Below are 17,100 nucleotides of genomic sequence, written 5' to 3'. Positions count from 1 at the left end.
TTAATCAATACACTGCCAGGGACACAGTAGGTAAGGGATATGGAAACTTAAGAGCAAACATTGGCCCAACAAGTGAAAAACCCATCACCAATACAATTTCTAATCAATCGTTTAACTGCTCAAAGGAATCTGTATTTAGACAGTTTAGAACATCTCATGCCTCTCACAGTTGGGAGGCTCTGAACAATCACATGTGGCCGGAAGAACCTATTCAGGCAGGCTAGAGGACTTCCAAAGGAGTTTGTAGGTTGAAACACTCTTGTCATGCCCAGGAACTTTATTAACTGGAGCTGTAAGTTAACTCTTTTTCAGAGAGAGGTGGTGGGGGACAGCCTCCCGTAAAATCAGAGGTATAGGTGAGAGCACAAAGCAGTAAAGTAGGCAGACTCTGGTTTTGGGGGTAGATGCTCGAGAATTTCCAGGGGGACTCCTGAGGCTTGATCCCGCCTTTGCGTATGCCGAGCCTCCTTCCTCATGACCTTTGCCACGGGCGGAGTTCCTCACGCTGGCTCCCAGCATCAATCACTCATTCAAAGGCAGGTCGTTCAACCAGATTGCCTTGCTTAGGAAGCACCCCTCTCTGAAACAGCATGTCACGTCACATCCACGTGGCCAGAGTCACCTCCAAACATATCAGGTTTCCTCAGTCTGTCAAAGCCAGCACCCTTCAGGCTTTTCTTAGCTTGAGAGGGAAAGAGAAAGAATTCCTGTGAGCCAGGCCTGGCTGCACTTGTGCTCAAGCAGGTCCTGGGCTCTTGAGAGAGGAGGGAAGGTCCTAAGACCCTCTTCAGCTAACCATATGTACTGGGTTGATAAACACTGATGATAAATACTGTATCACAAGGTAGTAAATTCTTCAGCACTTCTTTTAGTGGTTAAAGTGAGTAAAGCAAAGTCGCTCAGTCGTGTCTGACTCTTTGCAACCCAATGGACTGTAGCTTACCAGGCTCCTCTGTCCATGGGATTTTCCAGGCAAGAGTACTGGAGTGGGTTCCCATTTCCTTCTCCAGAGGATCTTCCAGACCCAGGGATTGAACCCTGGTCTCCCACATTGTAGGCAGACGTTTTATCATCTGAGCCACCAGGGAAGTCTCAAAGTGAAAGTGAAAGTCGCTCAGTCGTGTCTGACTCTTTGCGACCCCATGGACTATACAGTCCATGGAATTCTCCAGGCCAGGATACTGGAGTGGGTAGACTTTCCCTTCTCCAGGAAATCTTCCCAATGCAGGGGTCGAACCCAGGTCTCCCGCACTGCAGGCAGATTCTTTACCAGCTGAGCCACAAGGGAAGCCCCTTTAGTGGTTAACTGGAAACTAAAAATCAAAACAGGAGGACAGGGGCTGAGGCAACCTCCCAGGAAGGGGGCCATGTTGAAATCTCTGCCCTGGAGAGCACTGTGCCCTGGGGCATTGTAACTGAACCCCTCTAAGCTCTTGAGGTGTGATTTCTAAAACCCCAGCTTCCTGGTGTTGAAATAAGAATGTTTTTCAAAATACAAGAGATAATTGCATTGCTGTGAGAGAACTGACGCAGGAAATTGTACGGCGAGAGAGCTAAGTAATTTATAACAACCTTCCCCCCCTTTGCTTCCTTTCTTTGAAGCTTTCTACCCTCTCTAGTTTTGTCCACTCTGGGCTGCCGTCCAGTCTAGGGGGTCAAACCAAAGAAAAGGCTTGGTGAAGTGTGAGAGTCTTTGACAGTCTTAATTGGGACCTGGACAGGTTTTCGACCCCAATCGTTTTCTTCTCCCTGCTTCTTCTTCAGCCTGAGATCCATCCCTCAAGAAGTGGATTTGTTGTGCGAACAGGAGGAAAACATAGGTTTTAAAATCAAGCAAAAGGAAAGTCTAGGGTAGCAGTTTTAAAGAAAGCAAAACCAGTGTTCAGACTGCTGTGGTCAGTGCAGAGGGCCTGTGAGCAGCGCTGGCCCTGGGCTTGGGCTGAGGGTCCAGAAGACAGCTGAGGGTCCTGCCTGCTGGGCAGGTTTTCTGCTCAGGACCCGTGGGGGCCCAGGGGAAGGGGCGGGGGCCTAAACTGGCTCAAGGTGACTTCCTAGAGCACCCGGTGGGAGCATTTCTGGAAGTTGGTCAAGCTTAGAGAGGGAAATGAACACAGTCAGGGACAAGGAATACCATGGGGATGAATGCTGACTCAAACTGTTGGAGTTTCAGCTTCAACATCAGTCGTTCCAATGAATATTTGGATTGATTTGCTTTAGGATTGACTGATTTGATTTTCTTGCAGTCCAAGGGACTCTCAAGAGTCCTCTCCAACACCACAGTTCAAAAGCATCAATTCTCTGGCGCTCAGGTTTCTTTATAGTCCAACTCTCACATCCATGGCTGCTTAGTTGCTTCAGTCATGTCTGACTCTTTGCTGCCCATGAACTGAAGCCCACCAGGCTTCTCCATCCATGGGATTCTCCAGGCAAGAACACTGGAGTGGGTTGCCATTTCCTTCTCCACACATCCATACATGACTACTGGAAAAACCATAGCTTTGACTTAACGGACCTTTGGTGGCAAAGTAATATCTCTGCTTTATAATATGCTGTCTAGTTTGGAGATAGCTTTTCTTCCAAGGAGCAAGTGTCTTTTAATTTCATGGCTGCAGTCACCATCTGTAATGATTTTGGAGCCCAAAAATATAGTCTCTCACTGTTTCCATTGTTTCCCCATCTATTTGCCATGAAGTGATGGGACCAGAGGCCATGATCTTAGTTTTCTGAATATTGAGTTTTAAGTCAACTTTTTCACCCTCCTCTTTCACTTTCATCAAGAAGCTCTTTAGTTCCTCTTTGCTTTCTGCCATAAGGGTGGTGTCATCTGCATATCTGAGGTTATTGATATTTCTTCTGGCAATCTTAATTCCAGCTTGTGCTTCATCCAGCCCAGCATTTTGCATGATGTACTCTGCATGGAAATTAAATAAGCAGGGTGACAATATACAGCCTTGACGTACTCCTTTCCCAATTTGGAACCGATCTGTTTTTCCATGTTTGGTTCTAACTGTTGCTTCTTGATCTACATACAGATTTCTCAGGAGGCAGTTCAGGTGGTCTGGTATTCCCATCTCTGCTAAGAATTTTCCACAGCTTGTTGTGATCCACAGAGTCAAAGGCTTTGGTGTAGTCAGTAAAGCAGAAGTAGATATTTTTCTGGAACTCTCTTGCTTTTCTGATGATCCAAAGGGTGTTGGCAATTTGATCTCTGGTTCCTCTGCCTTTCTAAATACAGCTTGAACATCTGGAAGTTCATGGTTCACGTACTGCTGAAGCCTGGCTTGGAGAATTTTGAGCATTACTTTACTAGCGTGTGAGATGAGTGCAATTGTGCGGTAGTTTGAGCATTCTTTGGCATTGCCTTTCTTTGGGATTGGAATGAAAACTGACCTTTTCCAGTCCTGTGGCCACTGTTGAGTTTTCCAAATTTGCTGGCATATTGAGTGCAGCACTTTCACAGCATCATCTTTCAGGATTTGAAATAGCTCAACTGGAATTCCATCACCTCCACTAGCTTTGTTCGTAGTGATTCTTCCTAAGGCCCACTTGACTTCACATTCCAAGATGTCTTGCTCTAGGTGAGTGATCACACCATTGTGGTTATCTGGGTCATGAAGATCTATTTTGTATAGTTCTTCTGTGTATTCTTACCATCTCTTCTTAATATCTTCTGCTTCTGTTAGGCCCATACCATTTCTGTCCTTTATTGTGCCCATCTTTGCATGAAAAGTTCCCTTGATATCTCTAATTTTCTTGAAGAGGTCTCTAATCTTTTCCATTCTATTGTTTTCCTCTATTTCTTTGCATTGATCACTGAGGAAGGCTTTCTTATCTCTCCTTGCTATTCTTTGGAACTCTACATTCATGTGGGTATATCTTTCCTTTTCTCCTTTGCCTTTAGCTTCTCTTCTTGTCTCAGCTATTTGTAAGGCCTCCTCACACAGCCATTTTTGCCTTTTTGCATTTCTTTTTCTTGCATTTGCTTTTTATCCATTGGCCAAATGAGGGTACGAATGACTTAATAGTCTTTGAAGCCTTCTGTTACCAAAGATACAGTAAAAAAGTGGAAATTTGAGGGGTACTTTTTGGAAGTGTGAAGAAGGCTGAGCACCAAAGAATTGATGCTTTTGAACTGTGGTGTTGGAGAAGACTTTTGAGAGTCCTTTGGACTGCAAGGAGATCCAACCAGTCCATTCTGAAGGAGATCAGCCCTGGGATTTCTTTGGAAGGAATGATGTTAAAGCTGAAACTCCAGTACTTTCAGCACCTCATGCGAAGAGTTGACTCACTGGAAAAGACTCTGATGCTGGGAGGGATTGGGGGCAAGAGGAGAAGGGGATGACAGAGGATGAGATGGCTGGATGGCATCACTGACTCAATGGACGTGAGTCTGAGTGAACTCCTGGGTTTGGTGATGGACAGAGAGGCCTGGCATGCTGCGATTCATGGGGTCGAAAAGAGTCGGACACGACTGAGCGACTGATCTGATCTGATCTGAAAGGGAATATTTACACAATAGTTTGAGTGTCATCCCTTTTGTTGAAGTTGATTTCTCCTATGGTCAGTCATGGCAGGTCTTGCTTCAAGAAACCTTTTTGCAATGAGTAAGCTTCCTGTATCCTTAAGTTCAGACTTGAAGTTGTCACTCACTCAGTTCAGCTGAACCTTTTCACCCTACAGGAAGGTCAGTGCCAGGAGGCCATTTTTCCAGGCTGGCACTCGAGGTGCTGGTGAAGTGCTGCCTTGGTTCGAGCTCTGGGCTGAAATGTAGCTGAGAGTTATGGACACTGGGGGTGGAGGGCTACCAGACAGTCTTGTAGGCCCTTTCCAGTCGTGTGTTCATAGGAATTTACACAATAACAGACGCACATCCATAGATCAGCCCAAGAGTGTATTCCAGTGCCAAACAGACGTCATGGGTAGATTTTTTTATTTCAGATGATTCTACTCCTGCACTGTTTCATGAATGCAGATATCTCTGAGATCCTGATTTCCCAATTTGGAGTTTCTTTATTTTGATTCATTTTCAGTCAACTGAAGTGTCTCTTCAAAGATTTTTCTTCTCAGAAGAGCATGTGGGTGGTGGGTGTTTTAAGCCATTGCCTATCTGAAGATGCCTTCGATAGCCTTTCCTCATGAGTAAGGACTTCCCTGGGTTTTATTCATTTTTTAAACTATTTTGGGGTGTAGCTGATTAACAGACATTGTGGTGGCAGTTTCAGATGAAGAACTAGACATTCATATCTATCAGCTCTCCACCAGGCTCCCCTCCCATCCAGGCTGCCAGACAACTTTGAGCAGAGTTCCATGTGCACATGGAAAATTCCATAGCACATAGTACATGGAGCTTTGAGCAGAGTTCCATGTGCTATACAGCAGGTCATTGTCGGCTATCATTTTCAACACAGCAATAGGACTTCACTGGGTTTTAAAATCTCAGGTCCCAACTTTCCATCTTTAAGTTCATTTAAAGTGTTATCATTGTCCTTTGGAATCTACTGTGACAGACACACTGGAGACTAGCTTTATTTTTCTTTATTGATCATCTGGATTTTAGGTACTAGAAGCATATTGGGTTTTTTCCGAATCCTTGTAATTGAAAGCAGTTTCTAAAATCTTCCTGGGTCTGAGTCTCCACACTGATTTTCGTGGATTAAGGAGAGTTCCCCAGAGCTGGCTGTGCCTTGGATGTGCTTGTTGTTTTTTTAACTATTTTTAATTGTGGAGAAATACACATAAAATTTACCATTATAGCTAAGGCTAAGTGTACAGTTTAATGGCATTTGAAACTGTGGGTAATCATTAGTCAAACCCACTTCATCAGCCTTCACTCATCAAGGTCGTCCATACCCACTGTTATCTTTTTAAAAATGTTTTATGTATTTTTGCTGCTCTGGGTCTTGGTTGCTGCACATGGACTTTCTCTAGTTGCGGTTAGCTTCTCTCGTTGTGCACAGGCTCTCGGGTACACGGGCTTCAGGGGCTGTGGCACAGGGGCTTAGTTTCTCTGTGGCATGTGGGATCTTCCCAGACAAGGGATCGAATCCTTTGTTCCCCGCATTGGCAGGGGATTCTTAGCCCCTGTGCCACCAGGGAAGGCCCTCCATTATTTCTTAAATTTCAATTAATTATGGCTATGCTCCATCTTCCTTGTTGCGTGTTGGCTTTCTCTGGTTGCAACACGCCTTCCATTCTTGTCCTAAACAGTGAGATATTCGCCAAGTGAGTTGTTTTCCAGGAACTGGGAGTCACCGGCCTCTGCTGCTGCTGCTAAGTCACTTCAGTCATGTCCGACTCTGTGTGACCCCATAGACGGCAGCCCACCAGGCTTCCCGGTCCCTGGGATTCTCCAGGCAAGAACACTGGAGTGCGTTGCCATTTCCTCCTCCAATGCAGGAAAGTGAAAAGTGAAAGTGAAGTCGCTCAGTCGTGTCCGACTCAGCGACCCCATGGACTGCAATCTACCAGGCTCCTCCGTCCATGGGATTTTCCAGGCAAGAGTATTGGAGTGGGCTGCCATTGCCTTCTCTGCAGCGGCCTCTAGTTTGACCTTAATTGGCTAAGATTGGATAGGCCCACTGACCCGCCAACTGCGCATGCGTGAGGGTCTCCGTGACCTTTTGAGGTCAGAGGGCAAAAACTCCACCCCCGCCCCCAAGATCGTGGTGAGTGCCTCCATCTTCCCAAGAGCAGAGGCCTGGAACCTAGTTACGCGCCTGCGCACAATGGCCATAGCCCACCTTTTTCCAATCGCCCTTCCCCACCCTCTGCACGCCCAGACCCCCTGCCGCTTTAGTCTTCATCCCATCAGTACTTTGAACCCCTTGCCGTCAGGGAGGTGGATCTGAGGCCTGCTCCCTCTCTCTGCCCTTGGTTGCCTTGCGAATAAACCCTCGCTTTGCTGCAAACTTCAGCGTCTCAGCTTACTGCACGTAGGGCAAACCAACCTGGTAATACCTGCGTGTTGTGGTACAACCATCTGCACCGCCTACTTCCAGGCTTTTTCATCTTGCACAACTGAAACTCTGTTCCATCCAACAGCTCCCTGTTCTTCCCTCCCTCCCCTGCCCCTCTGCCCGCATCCATCCTTCTGTCTCGGGCTCCCCTGGGCCCCTCACACAGGTGGAATCACACAGTATCAGTCTGTCTGTGTCTGGCTCATCTCACTAAGCACACGCTTTTCGGGGTTCACCCGTGATGCAGCACGCTGCAGAGTTCCTCCCTTCTTAAGGCTGCCCTCACGTTCTTGGGTGTGTATGCATAACCTTTTGTCGGTTCATCTGCTGATGAGTGCTTGGGTTGCTCTGCCCTTTGGCTGCTGTGAATAGTGGATATGCAAACATCTCTTTGAGACCCTGCTTTCAATTCTTTCAGGTGTATTCCCAGAAGTGGGGCTGCTGAATCACATGGTAATTCTGTGTTTAATTTTTTGAGACCCACCATACAGTCTCCAACAGCTGGGCTGTTTCATGTTCCCACCAACAGTGCTCAAGGGTTCCAGTTTCTTCACCTGTTGTCTTCTGGGTTTTTATTATTTGTTTTTTTTTTTTTTTAATGGTAGTTACTAATGGGTGTGCGGGGAAGGCAATGGCACCCCACTCCAGTACTCTTGCCTGGAAAATCCCATGGACAGAGGAGCCTGGTAGGCTGCAGTCGATGGGGTCGCTAAGAGTCGGACACGACTAAGTGACCTCACTTTCGCTTTTCACTTTCATGTATTGGAGAAGAAAATGGCAACCCACTCCAGTGTTCTTGCCTGGAGAATCCCAGGGACGGGGGAGCCTGGTGGGCTGCCATCTGTGGGGTCGCACAGAGTCGGACACGACTGAAGCGACTTAGCAGCAGCAGCAGCAGCAGCACTAATGGGTGTGAGGTGGGGGTTTGCTTGTGTTTTGACTCAGTAACATTTTCTTTGGTCAGCTCTGACTATTCTTTAATGCTGCTTGGCCTGGCTTATTCGGGATAACCTAGCTTGGTCTTGCTCTTTCACTTCCATTTATATTCCTTATCCCTCAGCATTCACTGTCTTTTTCTTTCATGTTCTGGGAAGGCATCCTTACTGAGTTGGCGTCATTGATTCAATTCTCCAGCTTCTCAATTCTGCTCTTTCCTGTTGGTAAAACAGCTTGCTCTGCGTTTGTATTGTTTCCTGAATCTTCCTTGATTCTAGTATGTTGTCTCTTGTTGGCTTTTCCCTTAAGTCTTTCTGTTTCTTTTTCATAGAAAAGAAGGAAAGAGAGTGTTTGTCTCTCAGTTGTGTTCGACTCTTTGCAACCCACAGACTGTAGCCCACTAGGCTCCTCTGTCCATGGAAATCTCCAGGCAAGAATACTGGAGTGGGTTGCCATTTCCTTCTCCAGGGGATCGTCCCAGTCTAGGGATCGAACCCAGATCTCCTGCATTGCAGACAGATTCTTTACTGTCTGAGCCACCAGGGAAGCCCCCTTTTTCATAAGAGGCAGCAGGTCTTACTTAAATGCCTTTGAAGACGACTGCTTTCTGAAACTTCCCTTGGTTCCCGCAGTGATGCACCTTGAGTAGCCGTTCCTGGCCTGCAGGGCTCTTTCTCCTGTCTGCAGCCTTTTGTCAGAGGTTCTGCGTTGTCTTCAGACCACCAGGTTGGGGGTTTACCGACAGAGCCCTTGCTCCTTGTCTTTGTGGAGTGGTGGAGGAGCCAATTCTTAGATCTGTAGGGAAGACAGGGTGCTACACAGTGTTTAACCTGGTTTCTGTTTTCCAGGCTTTAAGGAGTGCAGCACTGTCCAGCTACAGTAGAATTATTTCATTGACTCATTTTCTGATGTAACAAACCAGGGACTGCAAACTCGTGGCCAACAGGCAGCAAAGCGCCCACAGGCTTTATTTTGTTGTCCTGCTCAGTGTCTAATATTTGCCCTTTTAATGCCTTAAAGTAGGGCATGGGTCCTCCAGCTCACCATAGCGCCTAGCCCGCCCTCTTGTCTCATCTCTCACCTTCTCTCTTCATCTGGCTTCTGCTTGGTGCCTGACTTTGTGACCCCTGCCCCTACACATTCAGAAAGCGTGACAAACGTCAGACCTCGGTGCCACTGGGGCTCCATCTATGTTGGTCCCATCTTATCCCTTCAGTTCCCAGGACGCTGCCTGCAGGGGTGGGGATGTTCATTATTCACCAGTCCACACATTTATTCACCGGCCCCACTGTGTCTCTAAGTTGTGCTTGGGGCTGTGGATACAGTGCTGAATTTAACACAGAGGGGACCTGCCTCCTCTCAGCGGCCAAGTAGAGTTATTCCTGTTTTGCAGGAAGCTATGGTAGCCACTTGATTAAAAGCGTTCCTTTATCTTATCTTGATTCTGACTTCTCTCCTAGTTACCTAGGATTTAATCACAACGATCAGTCTTTTTTTTCCTGTAAGAACATTGAAATCAGATCAACTGAGCTGGTTGGTAGAAACAAACGAAAAAAAAACCTCATTATTTTGCTTTGTAACTAAAACTGCCTTAGATATAAGATTATTTGAAGTAAAAAAAATTTTTTTTCAACTGTATGGGTGCATAGGACCATTTAAGCTGGGAATTACCAAGTGATTGGACAAGCTAGTGCAAAGAAATTAAGTTGATGCTTGGTTTTACATTATTTGGCTTCTTTGTTTGGAGTTTTTGTAGCTTGTCTGTCTAATAAGCCACCAAGACTTTCTTGAAGCTTCCTTGCCATCAGGGTGCTGGTTAGAGAGCAGGTCTGCCTGGGAGGGGTGTGTCTTAAGGGATTGGAAGAATCCTGGCATGCAGACGAATTTCCTACCTCTTGTTTGCTGAACGGTGGAAATACATTTAGCAATTTCTGGGAACACCGTGCTGACTTCTCTTGGAATATAGAGCATGGACGTGACAGCTTGCCGACCTGCAGGTGCGAGTAATTTGAATGCAAAGTAAAGATGCAGTCTAGCAGGCCTGTTTGGCTCACTGCTTGCTAATAGTGATAAGGTCAAGCTATCTTTTTCCATTAGGGTTCTCCGTTCATCGCATTATTGAACATTTGCATGCTAAAATTTGCAAAGTGCTTTTCAACAGTTTTCTCTTTTGCTAATGAAATGACAGCATTAGTGGAGTTCAAGGCTATGAAAATGGATGCTGGAACCTCCAGTAGTTTGTTAAGAGCAGTACCACGTGCTTGGCATTTATAATTACAGTGATCCCCCTGCAGAGTGAGTGGAGAGTCAGACGCAGAACTCAGGTCTGACTCTAGACTTTTTATTCCCTCCACCACCCCTGGAGTTTGCTTTCTGAGATGTATTTATTAGGTGACTGAAAGAGTTTTAAGGAGGCAAGTTGTGATTCTACCAGAGAAATTTAAAACTGTTAATCTCTTGCTGGGCTCTGAAAATGTTTCAAGAAGTTTTCATAGCCAAATTCTGATCGAGTCATTGGGGGAGAAATTCCTTTGGTTCCTGTGAGTCAGGCTACCCTGAGTTGGCCCTAATGAAGACAGAGACATAGCGAGATCTGCTCACCTCTGCCTTAGACAGTAAGACCCATAAATGGTCCTCCTTATAAAGCCTGGGATTTGTGTGGACAGGGAGCCATTATGAAAGCTATTAGGGAATAATTGTTCATGAAACAGCTGATTCTGCAGAAAGTGTTTGTGGAGATAGGGCTGCAGTCTAGTTCTCAAAGGAAATAGCCTCAAATGCAAGAAGTGCTTGTCACTGTATGGTTTAGGACTGTGGTACTTCTATCCTTCCGTCCTTTAGTCACAGATAAACCCAAGAGACCTGTGGGCTTGTGTCCAAATCTATCCCTGCCAAGGAAGCTCGTGCTTGAATTTCACAAGTAATCCATTGGGATTCTGTAAGAGGGTTAGTTGGTTGCATCAGATGCCTAGCACTGGAAGATACTAATATTTTACTTTATCTGCTTCTTGTATAGGTTCTGAAACCAGGGCTAGAAGAAGACTTTTTAATAAAATGTTGTAAACTGTAATAAAATAAAAATGTTTATTCAGGCATTTTCACCATTTGCTCCTCTGTCCCCTCAGCTGTTCTTCCTTTTTTGTGATTGTGTATCGACAGGTGTGTTTACTCCTCAGTGACAGCTTGTTTCTGGCTGGCTCAGCTGCCTACAGAGTCATGGACTGAGTTGCTGCAGAGATCTTAGCTCTGATCTCTTGTCTGGTCTGAGCCCTTGCCCCACCCACAGCACCTGTCTCATATATAAATGTTTTTGGTCACAGGTAACCGGCTGGAGGATTTGAGAGAGTTAGATGAGTTGGAAGGGTCATGACCCCCAGGAAAACAAATCAGGTTCAGTTCAGTCACTCAGTCGTGTCGGACTCTTTGTGACCCCATGAACCGCAGCACTCCAGGCCTCCCTATCCATCACCAACTCCCGGAGTTTACTCAAACTCATGTCCATGGAGTCAGTGATGCCACCCAACTATCTCATCCTCTGTCATCCCCTTCTCCTCCTGCCCTCAATCTTTCCCAGCATCAGGGTCTTTTCAAATGAGTCAGCTCTTCACATCAGGTGGCCAAAGTATTGGGGTTTCAGCTTCAGCATCAGTCCTTCCAATGAACACCCAGGACTGATCTCCTTCAGAATGGACTGGTTGGAGCTCCTTGCAGTCCAAGGGACTCTCAAGAGTCTTCTCCAACACCACAGTTCAAAAGCATCAATTCTGCGGCTCTCAGCTTTCTTTATAGTCCAACTCGCACAACAAGTCAGGAAGTGAAGTTTATTAATCAGAGGGAGGCCTCTTTGTTTCCATATTTGATTTTTCTCTCCTGCTGTCCTCATCCTAATGCTTAGATTTTGTCCTGCTTATAAGGATGGAGGAAGCATCCTCAGAAATAGAGCAATTGAATTCACCACCCCACTTATCCCGCGAAACTTTCCCTGTGTTTTGACCCTCTGCTTGTCTTAAGTACCAGAGGGGAAACTTGTGTGGGGTTGCTCTGTTCTCCTTCACGTGTTTTGTGTCAGTTTAGTAGATTAGATTCCTGAGTTTCTGATTCACGCGTGAAAGCGTTTCCCCTTCTCTCCAAATGTGTCGCAGCTGCACGTTTCACATGTTTTTGGCTCTGAATGATATCGACTATCAAAATTCTGATGCCAGAATTCATACATGCTCTGTGTATGTTTCTCAAAAGGCAGATCAGGTGGTCTGGTATTCCCATCTCTTTCAGAATTTTCCACAGTTTATTGTGATCCACACAGTCCAAGGCTTTGGCATAGTCAATAAAGCAGAAATAGATGTTTTTCTGGAACTCCCTTGCTTTTTCCATGATCCAGCAGATGTCGGCAATCTGATCTCTGGTTCCTCTGCCTTTTCTAAAACCAGCTTGAACATCAGGAAGTTCACAGTTCACATATGGCTGAAGCCTGGCTTGGAGAATTTTGAGCATTACTTTACTAGCGTGTGAGATGAGTGCAATTGTGCGGTAGTTTGAGCATTCTTTGGCATTGCCTTTCTTTGGGACTGGAATGAAAACTGACCTTTTCCAGTCCTGTGGCCACTGCTGAGTTTTCCAAATTTGCTGGCATATTGAGTGCAGCACTTTCACAGCAGCATCTTTCAGGATTTGAAATAGCTCAACTGGAATTCCATCACCTCCACTAGCTTTGTTCATAGTGATTCTTTCTAAGGCCCACTGGACTTCACATTCCAGGATGTCTGGCTCTAGGTGAGTGATCACACCATCGTGATTATCTGGGTCGTGAAGATCTTTTTTGTACAGTTCTTCTGTGTATTCTTGCCACCTCTTCTTAATATCTTCTGCTTCTGTTAGGTCCATACCATTTCTGTCCTTTATCGAGCCCATCTTTGCATGAAATGTTCCCTTGGTATCTCTAATTTTCTTGAAGAGATCTCTAGTCTTTCCCATTCTGTTGTTTTCCTCTATTTCTTTGCATTGATCGCTGAAGAAGGCTTTTTTATCTCTTCTTGCTATTCTTTGGAACTCTGCATTCAGATGCTTATATCTTTCCTTTTCTCCTTTGCTTTTCGCTTCTTTTCACAGCTATTTGTAAGGCCTCCCCAGACAGCCATTTTGCTTTTTTGCATTTCTTTTCCATGGGGATGATCTGCCTCTTGAGAAATTTGTATGCAGGTCAGGAAGCAACAGTTAGAACTGGACATGGAACAACAGACTGGTTTCAAATAGGAAAAGGAGTACGTCAAGGCTGTATATTGTCACCCTGCTTATTTAACTTATATGCAGAGTACATCATGAGAAACACTGGACTGGAAGAAGCACAAGCTGGAATCAAGATTGCCGGGAGAAATATCAATCACCTCAGATATGCAGATGACACCACCCTTATGGCAGAAAGTGAAGAGGAACTCAAAAGCCTCTTGATGAAAGTGAAAGTGGAGAGTGAAAAAGTTGGCTTAAAGCTCAGCATTCAGAAAACGAAGATCATGGCATCCAGTCCCACCACTTCATGGGAAATAGATGGGGAAACAGTGGAAACAGTGTCAGACTTTATTTTTGGGGGCTCCAAAATCACTGCAGATGGTGACTGCAGCCATGAAATTAAAAGACGCTTACTCCTTGGAAGGAAAGTTATGACCAACCTAGATAGCATATTCAAAAGCAGAGACATTACTTTGCCAACAAAGGTTCGTCTAGTCAAGGCTATGGTTTTTCCTGTGGTCATGTATGGATGTGAGACTTGGACTGCAAAGAAGGCTGAGCGCCGAAGAATTGATGCTTTTTAAAAGTGGTGTTGGAAAGACTCTTGAGAGTCCCTTGGACTGCAAGGAGATCCAACCAGTCCATTCTGAAGGAGATCAGCCCTAGGATTTGTTTGGAAGGAATGATGCTGAAGCTGAAACTCCAGGACTTTGGCCACCTCATGTGAAGAGTTGACTCATTGGAAAAGACCCTGATGCTGGGAGGGATTGGGGGCAAGAGGAGAAGGGGACGACAGAGGATGAGATGGCTGGATGGCATCACTGACTCGATGGACGTGAGTCTGAGTGAGCTCCGGGAGTTGGTGATGGACAGGGAGGCCTGGCGTGCTGCGATTCATGGGGTCGCAAAGAGTTGGACACAACTGAACGACTGAACTGAACTGAGCTGATACTTTATAGAAGAGAATTTGACAAAAGTTGACGTTTTAATGTTTCTGAAACTTGCATAACCTAGGAATTGATACTTCTTTTTATAGCAGATGATTTTAATAGTGTCAATAATTTATAGTGTCTGTGTGTTTAACTTCTTATATCCTGAAAGGCTATTGACAGTTCTGGCTTTCTGAGGCTCTATGAAGTTGAGGGTGGTTTCTTCAGAAGTTTGGAAACTTGGAAGCTATTAAGAGCTAACATGCTCTGGGAGCTAACATGCTTTGGGACTTCAGTTTTGAGCAGTGGCCATACAAAGTCCCTGCACTGCTCTGCCTATAAGTAGGACAGGAGGGGATACAGGGACGTAGACATGCCCAGGGAGCCGCTGTCAGACTTGCTGCCCAGCGAGAGGTCACTTTTGCTGTCTCTCAAGTGGTCCCGGGATCTCCAGTGAAGCCCACTGATCCATGTCCCAGACTTCAGGTCCTCCCAGGAAACTTCTCAGCTGAATTCGCTCTGCTGGCTCTTGGTAAATGTTGTGGTTAACTCAAACTAACCTCACCATAACCCAAGGATGATCTCGCTTAGCTGAACAGACAACATTGAATTTCTCTGGTTATCCTTCACACCGTTGTTCCCCACCATAAATGTGATAAACTGGTCGTTTTGATGGCAATTTTGTTTCTCCCTGTGTATTTATTGTGTATGGGTTAAACACATATGTTACTATGTATATATTACATGGTAATATGTACAGGGATAAAACGTACCCAAGTAGAAACTCCAGCTTTGTTGCTCATTTCAATATTATCTTTCTATTTATTTTTACTTATTTTTATTGAAGCATAGTTGATTTATAATGTATTTGTTTCAGATGTATAGTAAAATGATTCAGTTTGATATATAACATTCCTTTTCAGAATAGGAATATAATATTCCTTTTGTAGCTTTGCTGCTTTCCAGTCAACTCCCTTAACCTCTATGGGAAATCTGTATAGTTAGGGGTCTGGGCCAGAAATTTGAACTCTGAGCTCTTTTGCTAGACTAATATTTTGATATTATCTCCCTACTTGGTATGAGCCAAATACAGCACCACCCACATCACTCTCTGAGGCTTCCTTTCTGCTTGTTTTCCAGAAATGTGAAAATAAAAACTGGAGACTGGTTCTTCGAGGAACGAGCCAAGAAATTTCCAACGGAAGGTAAATGCTCTTAAAATGTTTGCTGAAGTGAAATATATTCCTAGTTTAAAAATATTTGGTGGTAAGACTTTTTAATATGAAAAACTTAAAAAGGTGTGGTATATGGGCTTCTGTCTGGTCCTCCTGTTCCTTTTGTCTGAATGTTCCTGTCTTTGGCCCTCAGTTCATGTGGTCCACCACCTTTGCTTCTGGGGCTTCCCTCTGTGCCCACACTTACCCCAGCTCTAACCCTGCTAGAACGTGCCTGTTCTCTGTGAAGTTGCCCTGACCTCTACCCTGGGAGTAATGTCTCCTTCCTCCCAAACACCGGCTTGGGCATCTCTCCCGTAACTGTTAAAAGTGCCCCGTATTATATCATCATTGATGCCCTTCTTTGCCTCCATCAGCAGACACTCTGCCTTTAAAATCCTGTTCGCTCCTTACAGCCCCAAACCTTGTTTATGATAATTGATCAAAATGATGGAATGAATCACTGAAGACCACAGTGAGAGAATTGTGTTAGAATTTAACAGATTCTGGTGACTCTGATGTGAGCACATGTGATTATCTGTGTCGAGTGTGTGTCTGGTCTCCGCACCCCAGATGTCTAAAAGCACTAGCCAAGTTGGTATAATGGTGTCATTAGTAGCTGGGTGTCAAGGCCTTGGAGAGAACAGGACATGCTTTGGTTACAGAAGTGTCACGTGAGAGGATGCGGTCTGGGCAGATGAGAGGATAACTTATCAGACAGAGGTGTATTTACATGTGGTCAGAATAAAGCACAGAGCTATGCCCCCCACCTGGGCGTGGAGGCGATGATCTCAGGTGGCCCCGGCCTGTGGAGGCTTGGAGCTGGTTTTCGGTTCCTGGCCAGAGACCGAAGTTCGGCTGCAGCAGCGAGAGCCCCAAATCCCAGCCGCTAGACCCCCAGGGGCCAGTGACCAGGCCCTGGCCCATCAGCTGTGTAGAGATGTATTTCCACAGAGAGAGAAAGCAGCGAAGCAAGTAAAGTGTCTGAAAGGGGGAGAAAGGGTACGTGTGGACACACATACACGTGGACTCTGAGTTGTGCCCTCGTGGTAGTTTGAATCACTTGAAAGATTGAAGGCAGGAGGAGAAGGGGGCGACACACGATGAGCTGGTTGGATGGCACCATGGACTCCATGGACGTGAGTTTGAGCAAGCTCTGGGAAGTATTGAAAGACAGGGAAGCCCGACGTGCTGCAGTCCAGGGGTCACACAGAGTCAGACACAACTGAGCGACTGAACAACAGAACATATGGGGTGTTTCTTCCAGGGTTCCTTTGGGCAGTTGTCCTGCTTGCCTGGTTCTGAGTCAGTTTTTGGTTTATCTCAGGGTCCTCCCGTGTGTGCGCACATCTCAGCCAAGATGAGTCTAGCGAAGAGGCCTCTGGGAAGTTGACCTCACTTACCACTAGGTGACACCCGCTCCCTTTTTGACCTCCAAGGAGCCTTTCTGCAAGTGTGTAGTCAGGAAGGTCTCCTGGACTCCGAGAATGAGGAACATGTGGTCTTTTATCTCCTATCTAAGCAGCAGGACTCAGTTCTTCTCTTGCTCCTCATCTTGGGAGCGTCTATCCACACGAGACGAACTCTGGCTGTTCAGCCGGGGGCCTGTCTGCCTCCTGTCTCAGTGACACGGGTGTCACCCTCCTCTGTGATGTGTGACCATGAGGAGTGCACCCAGGGAGCCTGGGCTGACCTAGAGGGAGTGGGGTGGCTGCAGACACTATGGGTGGTCGGGAGGAGACAGTCACGATCTGAGGTGGAGAAATAAGCTGTTTAGCCTTAGCTAAAGTGCATGCATGTTGACACATAAAGGGAGTCATTCGTCTAGAGTGCTGATACTCC

General features: G+C 45.8%; 1 protein-coding gene across 8 annotated transcripts in view; it reads left to right on the top strand.

Annotated features, from left to right (window-relative positions):
* The window catches only part of SYTL3 (synaptotagmin like 3), a 96,314-nt gene that overhangs the window by 18,105 nt on the left and 61,109 nt on the right, over positions 1–17,100 (top strand). For 2 of the 8 annotated variants that reach the window (XM_006051262.4, XM_044924030.2), the window contains exon 4: positions 15,185–15,249. In XM_006051262.4, the coding sequence (XP_006051324.3) occupies positions 15,185–15,249 (65 nt within the window). Of the gene's footprint in view, positions 1–6,772; positions 6,951–7,374; positions 7,410–9,775; positions 9,890–10,193; positions 10,217–15,184; positions 15,250–17,100 lie in introns of those variants that run through there. The other 6 variants (XM_044924032.2, XM_044924033.2, XM_025294328.3 and 3 more) reach the window with 6 other exon arrangements.

Source organism: Bubalus bubalis, chromosome 10 (assembly GCF_019923935.1).
Source record: "Bubalus bubalis isolate 160015118507 breed Murrah chromosome 10, NDDB_SH_1, whole genome shotgun sequence".
NCBI lineage: Eukaryota > Metazoa > Chordata > Mammalia > Artiodactyla > Bovidae > Bubalus > Bubalus bubalis.
The sequence above is the reverse complement of the archived record's forward strand: the minus strand, read 5'-3'. Positions and strand labels throughout refer to the sequence as shown.